Genomic DNA, 19,668 nt, shown 5'->3' with positions numbered 1-19,668 from the left:
GTAGAGAAAATCATGGAGTTAATAATTTTTGAAGCAACAACAAGCCAACCAAACTTTAATTGTTTACAAACTGACAAAATTAAATAATTTCATTTTCTTGCATGATTTTTGAGTTGACGTACTGCCTAATTAAGTTGTTAAATAATTAATATCGCGTTAAACTATGTCATTGTTGAAAAATGCATATATATATATAATCGATTATAATTATATCATAAATTTTAATTATATATTGACAATAAATATACCAATTATCTATAACCACTACTAAAAAAAAAGAATCTTATTTCTTACAAAATAAATCACTAAGCTTGAAATTATGGTAAATTAATACTACATACTATAGTCAAACAAAATCGATGCGAAAACTTAAATTTTTCGTGGTATACTTTATGGTAAAACATTTTTCATATATAGATATTAGTTGTAGCTAATGTTTTGGCATTCCTTGTCGAAACAACTACTAATTGTCGACATTGTGCGGCCGTGGTTACTTTAGTATTCGCTACGATTTTTTCATTCAGCCATGGTAATTATTTAACAATAACGAAATGTCATATTTCTTCTAGTGAACTGATCAATAACTACTATTCCAATAGACCAACACCCATGCAATAGTAAGATCCGAATCTATGATGTTATAATTTTAAAGTTTCAACTTTGCCAACTAATTAGGTCTCATTGGCGTGTAAATATATATTAAATCGAAGGATAATCACATGTAAACCCTCTGATCTATAATTTATTTACATAAATCACTCATGTCTTTTGTATAATTACATAAATGGATCGTTTGTATAATAATGTTGACTTTTTTAGGGGTGTATGTGGAATTCTTTTTAAAAATAGGGTGATTTGTATAAATGAAGTCGAATATTTAGTAGGTGTATGTGTAATTATTCAAAAAATATAAATAATTTGTATAAACAAATTATAATTTAGGGATGTAAATGTAATTATCCCTTTAATTAAGTACAGGTGAATTTCATGTGATCACTCAATCAAGTGAACTTTGTGAGGAAGTAAAGGGGCAATTGATGGGGTTTTGAGTATTGGGGGAAGGGGTTTGTCTACTCTTTGGATCAGCTTATAATGACTGTAGTGCATACATATCTTTTCTATTTTTTCTTGAATTAACAACTAAATTTTATTGTTTTAAGATTACTCTTATTCAATTTAAGTTATACATATTTGAATTTTTTTTACTATTTATTCTATTTTAGCGTATATCTTAATTTCAAAAAGAAATATCGGGATTGCTTAAGAAAAATGTTATTCGACACGCTCGCAATACCAAAATTACTCTATTTTAGGTTACTTGTTCATTAAAAAAATTACATAATTAGAAAATGAATAATCATTCACAACTATCTAATATTTTTACATTTTCTATTAAAAAAACTCATTTTTCAAATTATTTTTTCCAATTATTACAAGCTTTTATGCTATTTTCCTCTATTATTCGAGGGTTTAAACAAATTAACCGTAGCCATTCATGGGATAATTGCAATTTGTGCTTATGAAAATTATGAAACAATTTAAAGAATTAAGAAAAAGGAAAACAAAATTCCAAAAGTAATATACGGTCGAATTTGTTGATTCTCATATGCGATAATATGAATAAAAAGCGTATTTCTTTTTATAACTCACAATAGAAAATACTACTATTTTTTTAGACGTTTGTATATTTATTGATACGTAATATATATAAATATATAAATTTTAATTTTTTCTACTTATTTTATGTGGAAATAAGAAAAATCAAACATGTTATGATGCTACTCATGTTGGCCTCAACATCCTCAAGGAAAATTGATGGTTAGGTGATGATGATGTTGAAAACAATTAAATGTGGTTGAGCATAATAGTGGAAATAAAGCTTAATTTCCTTTCTTTGGATATATTTGCTAGGCACACATTAAATGGCCTACCAAAGTTAATAATAGTGACCATAATTCACCCATTTCTTGCATTCAAATCCTACTATCTTAGGTTTTTAAAAAAAAATTACACTACTCGTTTGAATAGATTTAAGTGGAAAATTTTTAAATAGAAATACGATAATGTCATAAAATAAAATACTGATATTATCATGTATAATTTAACTGTTTATAGTTTTATTTGAACTCGTCGTAGAGATACATAAGTAACGTGATCATCCACGACTATGATCTTTTTTTATATGTGCTCGATCATTTAAATAACATAACTTGCAAAGATCAGATTGTGTGTTGCTTTATGTGATATATAACGACTAATAATATTTGTACTCTCTAATTTATGGTATGTTTACACAAACTATCTATGTGTTTTGCATAATTACATATATATACTATCTATGTGTATATATGAATTAAATATTTAAGTTATGGCTTGATGGTTTTGGTTTTTTTAGGATAAATTTCAGCTACCTTCTCTAAAGTTTATAATAATTACGAATATCTCCAGTTGTTTGAAAATTACAAGGTCCCTCTCAAATTAAAAATAATTATATAACATCTAAACAATGAGGTAGAAATTAGTATTTTAACCTTGTTGATTTTTTTTTTTAAAAAACCATAATAGTTAAAAAAATACGAAGGTGGAAAGTAATTAAGTGATTCATAGAACATATTAGTTCGTAAAATACTCTATAAAATTTTAAGAAATATGTAAAATTATAATTTATAATCTAAAATGAAATTTGGATAATTCACCATAAAAATTGAATGAAAACTAATGAAATTAACTTATTATTATACAAACATTAAAATTGGAGAATATTTATAATTTTCGAAGCAAGCAGCTTGATGAATTAGTTCACTTTTCATCATCAATCCAAGAACAATAAAGGGATTGTGATAGTATTGAAAGCAATGGTTCTCCTAACTACTACAATACAAACACTATTATTGCAAAATGATTTCAGCATTATAGAGTAGCATATAATGGGAGAGGCTATTAAGAAATCATCTACTGCTCTCATTTAATTTTCATTTTCTAGAACATGATATCGATTTTCATTTGATTTTATTTTTATCTTTTATCTTGGTTCACAAGTTCTAGGAACAACAACTTGTAAGAAAATCATTAGCACTTAGGTCGCTCTAGCATTTATATGAGTGAACTTGGGAAGTAATAAAATAGATAGATGTAAGAGAGTGCAAGTTTAGAGCTTTCTATTAATAAGCGATCCCTCATGTTGAGGGATGAATTGTAGCCCTCCTCTACAATTCTCATAGTCCATCTCTTTCGGTTGTCACACGTCTTAATTTTGACGACTGACACTTAATTGTTCTAGTGATTTTTAGCTGATGTGAGAGAAGCAAATTCGATATATATGAAACCCCTCAAAAGTCAATTTGTTTCCATTCGAAATTGGGCAGAAAAATGTATAAAGCCGAAAAAAAAGAAAAGAAATTTATTCTGTTTTTATTTACTTTGTTGCCATAGCCACAGGAGAAAAAATAACAAAATCGCTAAAAAACTACTGCATCGAAGCCAACAATGAATATTTTTATTAATAAAAAATATTCTTATTCTTGTTTGATAAATATTTTTATTAATAAGATTTTAAATTTAATATATTAAAATTATATTTATATAATATTAATTTATTTATTCTTTAATACAAAATACAAATAATAGTTATTCAATTTACAACAAATAATCTTTTCTTCTCAATTTGTTATTCCCACACCAAATAAAAAGAAATATTTAAAATTTACTTCTATACCAATCCTACCAAATAACTTTTAAAAAAGCTATTATTGTTTTCGTTCTTCCACTCTCACCTCCCCTCCCAACGAACCGGTCTTGCAGTCCTTTTTTCTTCACCCCCCCCCCCCCCCCCCCGACTATTTGGACCTTTTGGGCCAGTTAACATTTTGGCCCTGAACTTCTTGGTTTTATATATTTTCATTTCTATCTATGTGCTACTATGAACACTATTGATATCCCTATTTCATTAATTTTAATAATTTCATATCATAATATATGAAATAATGTAAATGGACGCTTCTAACATTTATATAATTTTACATCACAGAGGTCTTACACGATAATTTTTTTTAATTTAAATCAAATTTGATTGAATTAGTCTAATCAGACTTGCCGTATAGTTAATTCAAGTATGATAGACACGTGGACCAAAAGTTCCCAACAATATCTGCAATACCTCGAGATGGGTCCATTAAGAAGAAACAAACAAAGAGACATGGAAAATGGCAAGAAAAAGGAACATGCTACAAAGAAAGAAATACTCCGATGTCTTGATCTCTCTCTGTTCAGTATAGGATCCAACTACGTCTACAATGTCGATACGTACTGAGATGCTGTCTGTGTTAGTTTGTGTCATCAACTGTTCAGAAAACGTTGCAATCGACTCAGCCATTCTTGCAGAGAACTCAATTTCTTGTGCTTGAACTACCGCTCCTGGATGCATTCATCTACACCAACACAAAAATGAACTCATCAGTTGCCTAAATCAAGTGAAAAGAGTTTGCAGATAATAAACAGCATGTTTGAGGGGAGAACGGTAAGAACATCTGGAAACTGAGAGTTGAGATTAAGATCAGGCATAAAACTGGAAACATAGTCCAAGAATACGAAGATGAACAATACTCGTCAACATTATCATGTCGCTTTGAAACTTGGTTCTTGGTTTGATACTTAATGAGACTGGTGGGAGAACACATATTGCATGGAAGTGAATATGAAAATTCGAGCTCGGATGGATGCCCAGACAAGGTACACTACTGTAACAGAAGATTTTCGAACAAGTTGTTGTTACAGCAAGTAATGGCAAAGGTTTTGATTATTGGTAACTATAATAAGATAAGAATCATAAGACGATAAAAGTGGAATCCGAAACTGTTCGACCACTGAAAGCATTATCCAATGGCTTGAACTACTCGACCAACTTCTTTTCTATGAAAGACAACATAACGGAATTGTAAGAGAAATGAGACTTTCATTTATGCAAGAAACAAGCATTATACCTTTCCCCTGTATGATTTGATGATTGTCATCAGCAACTTGTCCCCTGCTACTTGTCTCACCAGCTGAATCATTTCGTGTCTCGACATCTTCTGCTTCTGTATATCGAAGATCAATAAGTTAGAAACAGATGTCCTTCATAGTCGACAATATTTCCAATTTTTGTAAATCCTAAATCAGACAGGATGCAAGAAAACATACTTTGTAGTCACCGTAGTTCTTGGAGATCAGTTCGATCGCATCAGGAGGTAAGAACTTGGAAAGAGTGGTGATTAGACTCGAAAATGGCATCCAATCTGAATTAGCTTGTCGTGTTGGTTGCCGGCCCTTTTGAGATCCTGCAAACACAAAGTTGCGGATTAACATAAGATTAGCAGATAAAAGACAACAATCAAGAAACCAAAAACTAACTTAGAAACTAGTCTTCACCTCTGCAAGAAGAGGAAGCCCTGAAACTAACAACAAATTCTGGCAGGATATGAGTGTTCATACTCGAACTCCAGACGATATATTTCTGCGGAGACGCCAAATTGTCAATCCCAGAATCAAATTCTTCACAACTCGGATGATATTGCTCGGAACCAGGACAAACAACCTCAGTCTTTCCCAAGATCACGCGGCATAGCAACATATGTCTTAGCCCATCCTCATCAGGAGAAGCCAATTCCATACTGTATAACAAGTAAATTCACATCAGAAAAAAAGACCAACTATGCTAACGAAGACATGATTCCTATTACTTCACGAAAAATTATAGTACCTTTCAACAGGGTGATCAACTGGGGAGAGATGGACACCATGTCCATGAGTTCGAGCATTCATAGGAAGGCCAAAACCATGATCAAGAATTTTGCTAATCTCATCCTTGGAAGCACCAAACCAAGCATACTTCACATTGGCATTGCCACCACACTTGATTTCCATGGCTCTTGAATATATACAAAAAGATTGAAGCTTTGCTCGGCACGTGATTCCGGAGAAATCATTCCTTTGAATAGCCTCAACTTGAGCATCAAATCCATAACAACTCAAGCTTGAAACCAACTTTTTCTTGATAATCTCATAAACCACCTCCCCATCATCAACTCTAATCAAACCATTACCAGACAGTCCAATTTGTTGCTCGTTTTCGGCCCCGGAAATCCCACTTTCACAATCAGAAGGGCAAGAATCTCCCTGATTCTGATCTTCAGCATTACGCCCATAATGCGAATTCCCGGTGTCTGAACCGTGAAGAAGATCTTCAAATAGTGTGAGTTTTGTGCTCTTCTTCTGAGCTGAAGACTGAAATCTTTGAGAATGGCCATCGATTGATCCCATTGAGGGAGAGAAGAACTCGCAGTCTTGTTTCTTGCTGTACATGGAATATCAGAAACACAGAACCTTGCGCTGAAAGTTAACTTGTCCACAATAAAGAAAATACCAACTGCGGAAGGAACTACAAGGTTTACCAGCCAAATGGGAAAGGTCTAATTTGAAAGGAAAAATAGTCAGAAAACTAATAAATTACTCTCTAAGACTTTGTCCTCATAACAACAACAAGAAGAAGAAACCCATAGCTAGATTCTGAAAAAGACAGCCGCAAAAAATCTATCTAATGGAAGGAAATCAAGATATTCGGATTATGATTCTTGAAGCCAAGAAAAGGGACGAACAAAGAAAAGAACTTGTGCAAAGAGGAAAAAAATCAAAGCCCACAAACAGAAAGAACGGATTCTAAAGAACAAATACCTCCAAGTGTATGATCAAAGGAGAGGAAACTACAAAGAAGTAAAAAAAAAGCTCATTGTGGAAGGAAGAAAAGCAAGAACTTACAAAACCAAGTCGAGAAAGAAGCTTACTTCAACTAGCAATATATACCAAACAAAAGAGAAGTTTGCCTAATACATGTAGTAATAACAACTGTTGGTGATCGTGTGACAGAATCCTAACCCAAGTTCATGTACATTAAGAAAGAAACAATCTTGTTTTCTTGGAGAAGAAGGGGTGTGTGTATGTGTGTAGTTATTAAGGAACGGCGGTGGGATTGTGAGAAGACCCGACTTTCTTCTTCTTTACTATAAAAAGGGATCACAAGAAAAAGCCCAACGGAAAAGACCGCCTCAGGTTTTCTTGGAAAGGTTTTTGTGGGCGGTGCTGTGTGTGTGTGTGTGTATATTTTTGGTGGTGTTGGGTGGATTTTGGCAGTCTGTTTCGATGAGCCGACGGTTTTAATTTTATAGTTTAAGGTGGGGGGGGGGGGGGGGCGTATAGGGCGGTTATCTTGTAACGTTGGATATGATGAGTGTAGAGTTTCCCGTGGGTGGCACATCTTGAACGAGGTGCAATGACGGTTCTGCCCTTTGACGTATTTCCAGACACGTCTGTAAAGTGCAAATGGGATGCAACAAGTAGTTCACGTTCCGTCATGACATACGCAATTTGGGTCGCACGCTAACCGGATTTTCTATTTTAAATTTCATTAATTCTTTACTTTATATTAATTTCTTTTTGTTTTACTTTTGTGTGGACATTAAACGATGGCGTTTGGACTTCGTCGTGATAAGTGAAATGACCTCAAATGGGTAATTATTTCACATATATGTTATAGGATATTTTAATAAGAAAACATAAAAAATATACTATATGGAACTTGTTGTTTTATAAATAACTAGTAGTCCAACACTCTTAATACATATACAAAATAAAAAAATATATATTCATTTATTCGTTTATAATTATATTATATTATATGTTTATAAAAGAAAGAACATTTTTTAAAATAATAGTTATTAAATTATATAGCAAGCTAACTCGAAGTAGTAAGGGTATTTTTGAAAAATCAAATAAAAAAATATTACAATAAGAATATAAATAATGTTTATTTTAATATAAAAAAATATATATACACTTTTTATTTATAATTTTTCAAAAATATATATATAAATATAATGTATTAATTTATATATTTTATTCTTATTTATAATATATCTTAAAATGTGAAGATTATTTATTATATCTATTCAAAAATCATATGCAAATACTGCTAATATCAAATATAATATGCACGCATATTTAAATAATAAACTAGAATAAATAACGAACGCCAACTTCTTCACGTGCGATCTAATATTAAAGTATGTATTATAATTTAAATATATTATGTTACATGATATAATATAATTGTTCATCAATATATATATATATATAAAGTATTTAAAATTTTGAGGCGATGAGGATTATTAATTAAATCTTACTACATATCTTAAGTCGTAAGATGTACGTAAGGAGGTAAATATGCATAAATAAATATTGTCGGCTAAATTGAGATAAGGAGAGTATATACGTGTATGGATACGCGTACAATTGTATTCTACTTTTGTAGACCTCTTTATTTATAATTTAATGATAATAATTAATGCTTTGCTACTTGCCTAATTCCGATGCTTAGGGATAAAGAAAGTGTAAATAAATCAAATTATAAAAATAATTAATAGTAGAATACTAATAGAAGAATAAAGATAAAAATACCACCTTTATCGGCATAAGAGGATTGGGTTTCTTATCTTGAATAAAAATATTTTTTTATTGGATAAATTACGACGAGCTCTTATAAAATATGGTATAATTATGAATACTCTACATAATTTTTGAAAATTATTAATATTCTTGATATTTGATAAATTATATAATTTTTGGATAAAAACGTAGAATTGGAGTGCAAGACGAATCGAATCAGACTTTAATTCGAGGTGGAGCTTTATAGTTTGTGTTTGTGAGCTCCCAAGCCAAATCATGAGTTTTTTTTTTTTAATACTTTTTTATGTTTTTAAGTATTTTTATATAGTTAATTAAACACTCAATATCATATTAATTTCATATTCAAATTCTAGTATATATTAATATTATTAGTCATAAAAAATTATTTGACTTGCAATAAATCAGTAATAAGTCAATGAAGATAATTATCAATTTTCATTCAACTTTTATTAATATCTATAAATTTAGTGAATTTTGACGAATAAAAAAATTTATTTGTTAGACGTGATCAAATCTCAGGTCTATTAGATGTAATTTTCAGACCAAATGAAGTTTACGTGTAATTATTTTAGATGGGAGCGGTGTAATTGTCCCTTATACAATGCATATGCAATTTATTGTTATATTTCAATATCCACTACAAGAAAAATGTTTCAAAATTCACCATATATTAGAATTATTAGTTAATATCTCATATTGTAATGTTAGATAATAATGAAATATGATATTTTATTTATATTATATAAAAATAGCTTAATCAACAATGTAGTATATTTTAATATTCTTTTATAAATAATGATCTAATATAATTCATCACATTGCTTCCTGAGCTTCTTATAAATATTTTGTTTCTAGTGCTTGTTCTCTTATTTAGATTTCTGAATAGTATATTCTAAATAGTCAAATAGCCCTTTTTTTTTATTGTCCAAATTTTGTTTAAGAGGAAAAAAAGAAATTCAAACTCGATTCGGTTGAACTCGCATCCAGCTCGACTCATTTGCGATCCATTTAAAATTCACAATTTTGCATTTGTAATTTTTTCTTCTTGTTTTTAAGAAAATGAAAAATTGAAAAAACGGACTAGAAGTGTGAAAATTATTTTAAAATATCGAATAGATAGATACAAAATTTGAAAAAAAAAATAAAAAAATATTCATTTAGTCCATAAAAAATTAAAAAAAATAAAAAATAAATAAAATTACAATGAGAGAGAGAGGAGAGAGCATTCTTTCTCCTTCCTTCTAAATGACCTGAATTCTTCATTTTCAGCTGTTTTTTACCACTTATTTGAAGAAGAAACATTTACCAGACGTATTATTACAGATTGCTCATGAGATTTAATCAGACAATAAGATTAAGTTTTCAATTTTAAAACATTAAACTTTTACATTACAGATTTTCTGCAGGCCATTAGGTAAATATGTAATGCACAACATGATTGTGGAGGTACAATATAATTTTCAGAAATTATCAATCTTCTGTCCTTTCTAATATGCCTACACTTCACCAAGAACTAGTCTAATTATTCCCTTTTCTTACTTGAGAACGGAGTCGCTGCTTATTGACTCATTCCGAATGATCCAAACTTAGTTCATGGCATATCACTGTCCTAACTAGAGTAGTAACCAAACATTCAATGCCTTAACAAATCCAAGACACAACAGTGTGAACCATCAAATGACTAGTAGTCGCATGAACTTACAAAGACATCACTATAACAGTCTTAACAAAAGCCATGTTAGTTTGATGACACTGTTGATGCAAACCTGGAGATCCTCTTTGACAAAATGATGTTTCCAGTCTCTCTAAAGCATATGCAAATTTGGCAGCCAACTCGTCATATCAATAAAAGTTATTCTATGACTCAACTGCCATTAAAGTAATTTTAACAGTAGACTGCAGATATAAACCAAAAGGAAAAATGATATGTTTATTTTTCCGCATATAAATCTGCCTCACAATTTAGTTGCTAGCGTCAGGGACAAAACAAAAAATTGCCATTAGGAGTAAGCTTACATCTATATAAAACAAACTCAAGCTGCTGTCTGCACCTTAGGAGCTGCAGCGGAGCTGGTGTAGACAGGGTGGATTTCATAACCTTCCTTTGGCTCAACATGAACCCACTTGCGGCCAGTCAACTTGTGGCGCTCAAACTTGACACAGCCTTCCTTTAAAGCATAAAGAGTGTGATCTTTCCCCATTCCAACATAATTTCCTGGGTGGAAACGGGTTCCCCTTTGACGAACAATGATGTTTCCAGGTATCACTCTCTGCATGATTACACAATCATATATCACTGCATTAAATAAGAGAATTTTGTCTGAATCATTAAGGGGAACTGGGAAGGGTGTCTGGTTGTGAAGACTCATATGTACAATTAACAAAATCTTTCACTCTTCAGTTTCGTGCTATCTCACCTCTCCACCGAATTTTTTAACCCCAAGGTTCTTTGGTAGTGAGTCCCGGCCATTTTTTGTGGAACCTGCTGTTTTCTTGGTAGCCCAGCGCCTGAAAATTAAGCTCAATCCTTCCCCGGATACATCTATAATGTTTAAACTGGTAATTAAAAACTTAACAATTTAAACTATCCTGTCAAAATCATAGTCTTTTAAGTAAAAGCAAAATAAGTTTTACCACTGGCAGAATTGTAGACAGCCGTACTCGCCATCAGATCCCTGATACTTAACCTTCTACATACCGAAGCCGTGAAATTCATCATTCCCGCTTACTATGCAATGACTGAGAACCAGTGTTATAGGAACAAGTATAACTAATGAAGTTCTAAGTCAAGAATGTCTAACAATGTTAATTAGATTGGGAAATTCATGCAAAAAATGCATTAATAGGGTATTAGAACTTATAATTTACCAGAACACCAATCCATATCCATAATTTTGTATGAACAAAAGAGTTGACATATGAAATGTACAAATTGACTAATATTCCAAGCATAAATAGTCAAGACAATGCTCCTAACCTTCAAATACTTATAAAAAAAGAAGAAGAAGAAGAAGAAGAAGATGCTTAGAGATCCCAGAAAATGAGAAACTCTGCCAAACAGCGGTGACAAAGAATTTCCAATTTCCAGAATTTTGCCAGTCTAACCTCCGCACTTGCAATAAAAAGTATAGACATTAAGCCCTCAAGATGAACTCAATACCAAGAATTTCCAGTGCTTGAAAAAAGAAAATGTTTATTTGACTTCAACTATTCAGCTTGTCCTTTTAACAAACACCTTTCTTGAGCACTACAACCTCCCACACTAATTAACACGCGAACACCCCATCCATTCCTTTCACCCGCTCAATCCCATAACCCAGAGTAGATTTACACCGAAACCCACCTCAAAATAAGAATTCAGTTTCACACGCTCAATCAAGTAAAAAAACGAAAGAAAAAACTCAATCTTCACTTCCAAACATAATTTTTACCTTTGAAAAGACAAGAAACACGAAGAAAGCAAAGATGGGGGCTGTACTCCTCCACCACCGCGCTCTCGTACAAATCTGGCCCTAGCTATGTTCTTACTATCTATATCGGCGAGTAATTTGTACACTCTGACCTATCTGGGGCATGCTCTGGTCCGTGGTATGATCGAGTCGAAATTTTTTATAACAAAAAGGTCAAAAATAAAAGCATAAAACGAAGTTGGGGGCATTCCGAGAATCGAACTCGGGACCTCTCGCACCCAAAGCGAGAATCATACCACTAGACCAAATGCCCACGTTGATTTATCAGTACAACCATATTAACTAGTATCTTGGCTGGCTGGCTTCCCCGGTCCCACATTCGATTCAGAGAGATTTTCTTTAACATACTAAGATATCTGACTAAAATAGAATTGAATTTTAGCTATAATTTTTCTGTATTGTGCTATAAATTGTTGGTTAGGAAAAAAGAGAAAAGAGAAAAACTAGGTAGGCTCATCACTTTTTCAAAAAAATTAAAATAAAATTATACTGCTTATGTCAATATTAGCTAGACGAATTTTAAATTTTATTTTATATTTATAATAAAATATTAATAACTTACTTCAAATTTTATATTTATCTATATTATACATTGACAATACTAGTTTTTCAAAATAATATTGGGTTAGTTATTTTCTTTCCCTCTTCTTTATCTTGATTCTTTTTTCATAATATATTTTGTTTCACATAACATTACGTAGATCTCACGTGATTTGAAAAATTATATATTATACCCTTTATGATTGTCTCCGTTTAATAAATAGATCATTTTTTTAGTTAAAATTCATCGAATTTACTGATGCTAAAAAATATATATATATTAAATTATATTTATTCCGATTAATTTGTTACTAACTTGTTGTAGATGAAACAAATATTTACTAATCAAATTACCATTATATATTTTTACACGCTGAAGCATTTGAAAATGTATTTTCCCCTTATAATGATAGTTTAATTATGGTTTTACGCAGAGGGAATGAAGAAGGTATCTCGAATTAGAAAATCCCATATGATCCATAAATATCCAATCAAAACGCATTAATAATATCAATTGAATAATTAATATTTAAATTATACCTAATATTCCTCTATTTTTTTGATACTGATGTTGAGGTCAGTGGTGTTGGTGGATGATTACAGCCTTGATATTTGTAACATTATCCCTTCATTATCATCTTTCTACTACATCATATTCGTCCATAGTATTATACTCATTTACTAATTATTTACGCCCTTTATCTCTAGTAACTTATTATATTATTGTCTACTAATTTATATTAAAATAGTGGATTATTTTTATGAAAAGGGGGCATCATTATACTTTTTTCAGACACATATATAAAAGATTACTATACGCAATTATCCTACAAGAGAGAGTTGTATTATATATAGGAAAGTGTTATTTTCTTGTCGAGTTTTGTTTGGATTCTACAACTTGTTCAAAGTGAGTTAGAGTCATATGACGTTATCGGACTGCTGTTTCCTGAAGGGGACGAGTCGAGATTACTCTTATTAGACTAGTGAGAGTATTTGGCGCAGAGGCCTAAAATCTCCTTAAAGAGAGTGAGATACTCGCGCCCAATTTGAAGATATTTTGTATATTTTTTCAACTGTAATTTTTGTTTCTACAATAGAGTAAAATAGTAAGTAGTGGATAATTAATTAGTACATCAAAACATAAATGAATATGATCGTATAAATAACTTTTGTTCATTGATTTTTAATACAACTTTCAATACAATTTCAAAAAGCCCAGTATTTGTTGGTTCAATAAGTAACAACATTCAATTTAAAAAAGATTAATATTGTCTAATAGATAAAGACATTGCTATTGATATAATTATGGGGTTAATTCTATTTATTAATACGAAGGTTGTACCAATGAATAGTTTATAAATACTTGAGTATATGATGTTTAAGTCATGTTATGATTAATGGTAAAGAATCAAAGTCGATAACAAAAAAATAATATAAAAAAATTGAAAAGGGGCATTCCGAGAATCGAACTCGGGACCTCTCGCACCCAAAGCGAGAATCATACCACTAGACCAAATGCCCGGGATGGTCCCAAATCTTAAACATATGATAGCAATCCAATTACATAGTGTATTAATGGAAAAAGGATTATCTATATCTTTTAAATTTATTTTGCCAGTTAATAAAATCATAGTTTTTAGTTTTTATTTAATTCATATTTAAATTTTGTATCATTACTTATGTTTAATCATATGATTCGCTCATTTTTTTAGGTATGTAGTTAGTAAAAGAAGTTTTATATTTATTTTTATATTTATTGATAAATTTAATTTTAAGTTTTACATTATTTGTCGTCCATTTATTTTTATATAACATCATTTAAATTATATATTTATATTATTTATTTTATTATTTGTATTTATAATGAACTTGACAATAAATTGCATAACTTTAAAAAGATAATTTGGCAACATAATTTAATAAATAATTGTAATTTTATATTTTTAAGAATTTAATTTGGAGGTGGTAACCTTGGTAGGGAGAATTACTTAAATGCCCTTTTCCGCAGGGTTAGGTCAAAAGATCACCTTCCGCAACCCTAATTCTGGTGTATATATATGCCGCAAATCCTACTGGCAGGAACCAACTCAGAGTGACTGGATTGTATATAATTTCAAACCCTAGAATCCCTCCAGTCTCATTCTCTACAGGTTTGCTGCAAAGCAACAATCAGAGAAAGAGCGTCGGCAAAGGCCTATTATTTCTAGGCAGAAAGGTAGCTTTTTCTGCAGAAAATTGTCGTTTCTTGCTTTTCATGGATGATCATTTTGGTATAGTGTGCTCTCGTACAGAGTTAGCTTTGAGCATGGTGGGCTTTGTTTCTTAGGTTTGAAGAAATGTCCTTTGTGTTATTGTTGTCAAGAAAAAAGAATGGGAGCTGATATCAATTGCTGGGTTCTTTTTCAGTTTATTTGATTGTTGTATATGTGTAGCTGATAAGGATTCTAATATGTGCAATGCGAAGATTTACGGGCCCAGATCTGAGAATGTCGGGCTGAATACTGTGCTGTCATTTTGATATTTTGGGTCGTCGCCGATTGGTTTTCTTTTACGGTCCCAGTTCTGCGAGCCTGACATTATTGCATTTGAAGTATTATCAGTGTAATCATAATACTGCAGCGAGATGCAATGTGTGGTGCATATGTTAATGAATATTCGTTTATCTTTTGTTATTCACGTTAATTTATTTGTTTTTCATTTCAGGGAAGCTCGTGATTGATGGCAGTTCCATACACCAACTGCTTTCAGCTCCCAAAAGTTTCTTCAAAATGTCGCCTCCTTTGCTCTTCTACCCGGCTCTGTGCCCGGTTTTCTCCTATACATGTTTCCCTTGGAACTTCTGAACCAGCTTTGTGTTTAGAAGCTAAGGTATATTAGTTGTAATGTTTGCATTTTTTGGGATGCAATATCTTTTTTTTCTAGGAGTGTTTGACCTTCATTCTGAAGCCGTTATCTCTGGTTATGATCTTAGGATGGTTCAACCTATTGTTTATCCGCTCATAAATCACATATATCTCTTCTCAGTTTCATGTGCGTGTGCTGTGTCCATAATCAAGTTACACTGTCACTTATTTGTTATCGGTATTGAGCAACATCTACAATTTGTATTTATATTATTGATTGTTTCAGGGATACTTGTACATTTTTATATGTTGGGCTGTTGGTGCATTTGTATTTGCTTGGTGATGGACAAAATGTTTGGTTGGGATCTTTTTATTAAGCCTGGTGTTCCTAGTTCTCCTGTATGCATTTTTTCTCTGTTTCTGTCATTCTTCACACTCGCATGTTGTCATTCTTCACACTCGCATGTTGGGTTCAAACACCAGATGTTTGTCAGGTGTTCACCAGTTTGTTATGGTGAATGCTGTTACATATCTGGGAAATAGAAGATAGGGAAGGCAGATGACAGATGAGCTTCTCATCTGTCATTGTGCTTTCCCTTGGAGGTGTCCATCGTTTCTCAATGAATTAGATTCATAATTACTTGAGCTCCATCTGGACCCCATATTCCTTGTATTAGAATGTCTAGTTTACTTAAAGAATTATTCTCTGTAAGGGATGTGTTTCTTCTTATTTTTTCTTTTTACAGGTTATTGAAGACAATCGTTTATGCTTAATAATAGCTAAAATGTTTCATGTTTAAGCTTGAGTCTATGTGCTGGAGTCAGTCGTGGCTCAAGCTCACACCCAACCTCAAGGTCCTTAACCAGTACAGCATGTTGAGGCTTGAGATGGACTCGGTTGAATTATTTTTTTGGATTTGAGATTTATTCCAACCTTACCACCCCAAATTGAGCTGGCAGTGTTGCTACATTTTTCTGGCTTTAAAAACTGATTTTTTTTCATGGGTTTTTAATGTTATATTTGTGAAAATATTTTCACATAATTGGACAAATTGATTGAAAACAATTATTACCAAGATCAATTGTTCCGTCTTGTTAGCTTGAGTTTGCTTCAAGTAATGTTTGAGTGGACCTGCTCCTGAATGTAGCTTGAAAATGATTCAGTGTGGGTTTATTTGTGATGAGAAGCTTGTTTGTGTTGTCTGGCCTTTCCAAATCCATACTGAACCTTTGAATACTGTGAATTTCTCCAGACATAGGCAGGTGTCTACGTTGTCTTGGTTGCGGAGACCGTTGAATGTCTGGTATAGAAAAGAAAGTGTTCATCGTTGCTTGATAATCATACTTCATGATTACTTGAGCTACATCTGAACACCATATTTATGAAGTTTACACTCTTTCATTTTTGGCAAACAAACATTTTTTAGTGGAAAAGAATGTGCATTGTTTTTATTTACTATTTGTTTGAGACATGTCAGTGTAGGTCTCTTGGGATATTAGCTCTTAACTTGTGAGCTTGAGCTTACTTCACTTACTACTTGACTGGGTTCGCACTTTGCTCAGCTTCGAGTTTTTCTTTTTTTGTAAGCATGTTACATTGCCTGACTTGTCCCTACTTGTAACTTCCGGATAGTGCTACTCTGTAAATTTTACCAGACATAGGCAGGTGTCTACTGTGTCTTGGTTGCGTGGACCGTTGAATGTCTGGTATAGAAGAAGTGTTCATCGTTGCTCGATGATCAAATCAAATGATTATATGAGCTACATCTGGACACAACATTTAAAGAAGACACATACATGTTTAGCAGAAGGCTTAAGAGTTATTGGTGCCGCTTATTTGACATATGAAATGTTCTATTAGGCATTATTTCTATCCGTTTTATAGTGTAATATCATGTGAACTTTCTCTCCACCTGTATGATTGGTTATATTATAAACACTCCCCTACAGAGATGTGGAGTGATGTTGGAGATCTTAAAATGATCATTAAACAATACTTATTTCTTGTTTTTGATCTTTACATTTCTGTCGAACTATATTAATATAGGTTGATCCATTGTTGGATAGTGTCAAATGGGATGACAAAGGTCTGGCGGTGGCAATAGCTCAAAATGTTGACACGGGGGCTGTCTTAATGCAAGGGTTTGCCAACAGGGAGGCCCTTTTAAAGACCATTTCCTCGCGAAAGGCAACATTCTACAGCAGGTCGAGATCAAGTTTGTGGACAAAGGGAGAGACCTCAATGAATTTTATCAATGTTCATGATATCTTCCTTGACTGTGATTGCGATTCTGTGAGTTTCATGCCATTTCCCCAAACCTAGAACCATTAAAACGGTATTGTCTGTTATTATCAAATAAACTAATAATCTGATTTGCCTGCCAGATAATTTATCTTGGGAAGCCTGACGGGCCAACTTGTCACACTGGAGCTGAGACTTGCTATTACACTTCAGTTGATGATTCCCTTAAAGATCCAGAGGTAATGCATTTCAAGTCCACTTTGGTCGGTTTACTACTGATTCTTACTGTCAGATTTGAACAATTATATCCTTCTGGAGAGTGCAAGTATGTGGAACTATACATATTCTAATTTCTTTATTTTTGTAGGTTGATGGCAATAGACTTGTGTTAACAACTTTATACTCGTTAGAATCAACAATATCCAAAAGAAAAGAAGAATTATCAGGAAACTCAGAAGGCAAACCATCCTGGACGAAGCGCTTATTGCTTGACGAAAAGTTACTATGCTCAAAGATAAGGTATGGTTTGCTTTATTAATGCGTTTTTCATGTGTGTTTATCGATGAAAAATGCTCCTGGTTATTGACAAGTAAATAACAGTTCTGTCAAATTTTGTTGTATTTGGACTTCTAACTTGGATAGTTTCATTTCTTTGTTTCTCTGCTTTGATGTACTTTGCTAAGCTAAAGAGTTGATGTATGTTGCATACACAAAGAATGATATGGAAATAGCTAAAAAGTTGGCTAAACATTTAGTACATGCCTATCTGGTAGGGAGGAGGCGGATGAGTTATGCCGAACGCTGGAGGAGAATGAGGATCCATCTAGAACAGCCTCAGAAATGGCAGACGTGCTCTACCATGCCATGGTTTTGCTGGCCCGGAAAGGAGTAAAAGTCGAGGATGTTCTTCAAGTCCTAAGACTGAGGTTCACACAATCTGGTATTGAAGAAAAGAGCAGCCGAAAATCATAGGGATGACCTTCGTCTCTACTTCATCTTCTTTTCAAGCCCACCCTTGCTTCCAAGCAGCGCAAGGTATCTAGAAAATCACTTCAGCAACGATTCTGGAGGTGGCGGCCCTTCTGTGTTTCCATCATCTGTTGCTTGAAAATTCTCATTCATGGGAGAATGATTATTATTGTGTAAAATGTAAATTTCTGACTTTTGTCTTTATCATGTTATTGAAAACTGTAGCCTCAGCAGTTGTTTCTGCAAACAGAAGTAGTTCTCTTCAGGTGAATTTGTTTATTGGTCTGATGATTGCAACAAATTGTGCCTGTGAGTGTGATGTGACCATACTGCCTGCAAATAAATACTGTGAATTGTTAGAACTAACATTCCTTTCAATTTCGGTTCAATATGTGTGTTTGTCCTGATTCGGGAGGACATGTTTTTTTTTTTTTGGGATTTATTGGATTTTATTATTATTATTATTATTATTTTGAAAAAATTAAGATCATAACCTCCAAACTACTATAAATTAATATAATCAAACAGAGAATCAACTACTCGCTGCTTTTTATTCAATTTAATAAATCAAAAACCTAATTTGACTTCATCAACTTAATTCTTTAATCAATTTCGAAAAAGTATATTAAATAAATAAAAAGGTAAAAGGTTTAGACTTCGTCAAGAGTACAACATGAAATGTATATATCTTTTTTCTTTTCCACAAAAACAAAAAAGAAAGAGACAAGAATATGATAAACTACGGCTTACTACTCAATAATACACGACTTTTTCAATATTACAAATCCTATTGTATTTACTATGGACTTAATATTCTAATATATCAAAAAAATCTTATTAGGAATATGTTTTATTTAAAAAGATATATATTATATCAACTATTTTATTTTTAAAAAATTGTATGTGTTTAATATAATGAAAGTGCAATTCATAAAAGAAAAATCAAATTATTCCTCAACGATTCAAGAAAAAAATTATTATGTCTTCTATTTGATTTAGGAATAATTATATTTACAACATCTAATATATAATTTATTTATACAAATTACTCATTTTTTTGCATAATTACAAAAAACCATCTATGATAGTAAAAAAATAGAGTAGTTTA

The 19,668-nt window shown here is 32.0% G+C and overlaps 3 protein-coding genes and 2 non-coding genes across 7 annotated transcripts; 1 reads left to right on the top strand and 4 right to left on the bottom strand.

Moving 5' to 3' along the window:
• Positions 1-4,134: 4,134 nt before the first annotated feature.
• On the bottom strand, positions 4,135-7,180 carry LOC105179407 (putative inactive poly [ADP-ribose] polymerase SRO5). The gene is made up of 5 exons (XM_088883054.1): positions 5,738-7,180; positions 5,407-5,648; positions 5,179-5,315; positions 4,980-5,075; positions 4,135-4,427 (listed from the first exon to the last, which is right to left on the bottom strand). Exons 1-5 carry the CDS (start codon positions 6,337-6,339, stop codon positions 4,386-4,388), a joined length of 1,119 nt encoding a protein of 372 aa, XP_088739180.1. The 5' UTR covers positions 6,340-7,180; the 3' UTR covers positions 4,135-4,385.
• Positions 7,181-10,401: 3,221 nt separating this feature from the next.
• On the bottom strand, positions 10,402-12,109 carry LOC105179406 (uncharacterized). 3 transcript variants are annotated; one of them, XM_011103023.3, is made up of 4 exons: positions 11,928-12,109; positions 11,131-11,186; positions 10,914-11,038; positions 10,402-10,766 (listed from the first exon to the last, which is right to left on the bottom strand). In XM_011103023.3, exons 2-4 carry the CDS (start codon positions 11,162-11,164, stop codon positions 10,530-10,532), a joined length of 396 nt encoding a protein of 131 aa, XP_011101325.1. In that variant the 5' UTR covers positions 11,165-11,186; positions 11,928-12,109; the 3' UTR covers positions 10,402-10,529. The 3 variants fall into 3 exon arrangements, with proteins under 3 accessions (XP_011101325.1, XP_011101323.1, XP_011101324.1); XM_011103021.3 differs by having other exon boundaries at positions 11,131-11,235; positions 11,928-12,108; XM_011103022.3 differs by having other exon boundaries at positions 11,131-11,224; positions 11,928-12,108.
• A 38-nt stretch (positions 12,110-12,147) lies between these two features.
• Positions 12,148-12,219, bottom strand: TRNAP-UGG (transfer RNA proline (anticodon UGG)). The gene has a single exon. It is a non-coding gene; the product is annotated as a tRNA-Pro (tRNA).
• Positions 12,220-13,955: 1,736 nt separating this feature from the next.
• TRNAP-UGG (transfer RNA proline (anticodon UGG)) lies at positions 13,956-14,027 on the bottom strand. The gene has a single exon. It is a non-coding gene; the product is annotated as a tRNA-Pro (tRNA).
• Positions 14,028-14,561: 534 nt separating this feature from the next.
• AT-IE (histidine biosynthesis bifunctional protein (HISIE)) lies at positions 14,562-18,926 on the top strand. The gene is made up of 6 exons (XM_011103019.3): positions 14,562-14,721; positions 15,210-15,374; positions 17,397-17,642; positions 17,735-17,830; positions 17,959-18,110; positions 18,365-18,926. Exons 2-6 carry the CDS (start codon positions 15,225-15,227, stop codon positions 18,561-18,563), a joined length of 843 nt encoding a protein of 280 aa, XP_011101321.1. The 5' UTR covers positions 14,562-14,721; positions 15,210-15,224; the 3' UTR covers positions 18,564-18,926.
• Positions 18,927-19,668: the final 742 nt, after the last annotated feature.

This window comes from Sesamum indicum, linkage group LG8 (genome assembly GCF_026168435.1).
Source record: "Sesamum indicum cultivar Baizhima isolate 11 linkage group LG8, ASM2616843v1, whole genome shotgun sequence".
NCBI classification, from domain to species: Eukaryota; Viridiplantae; Streptophyta; class Magnoliopsida; order Lamiales; family Pedaliaceae; genus Sesamum; species Sesamum indicum.
The sequence above is the reverse complement of the archived record's forward strand: the minus strand, read 5'-3'. Positions and strand labels throughout refer to the sequence as shown.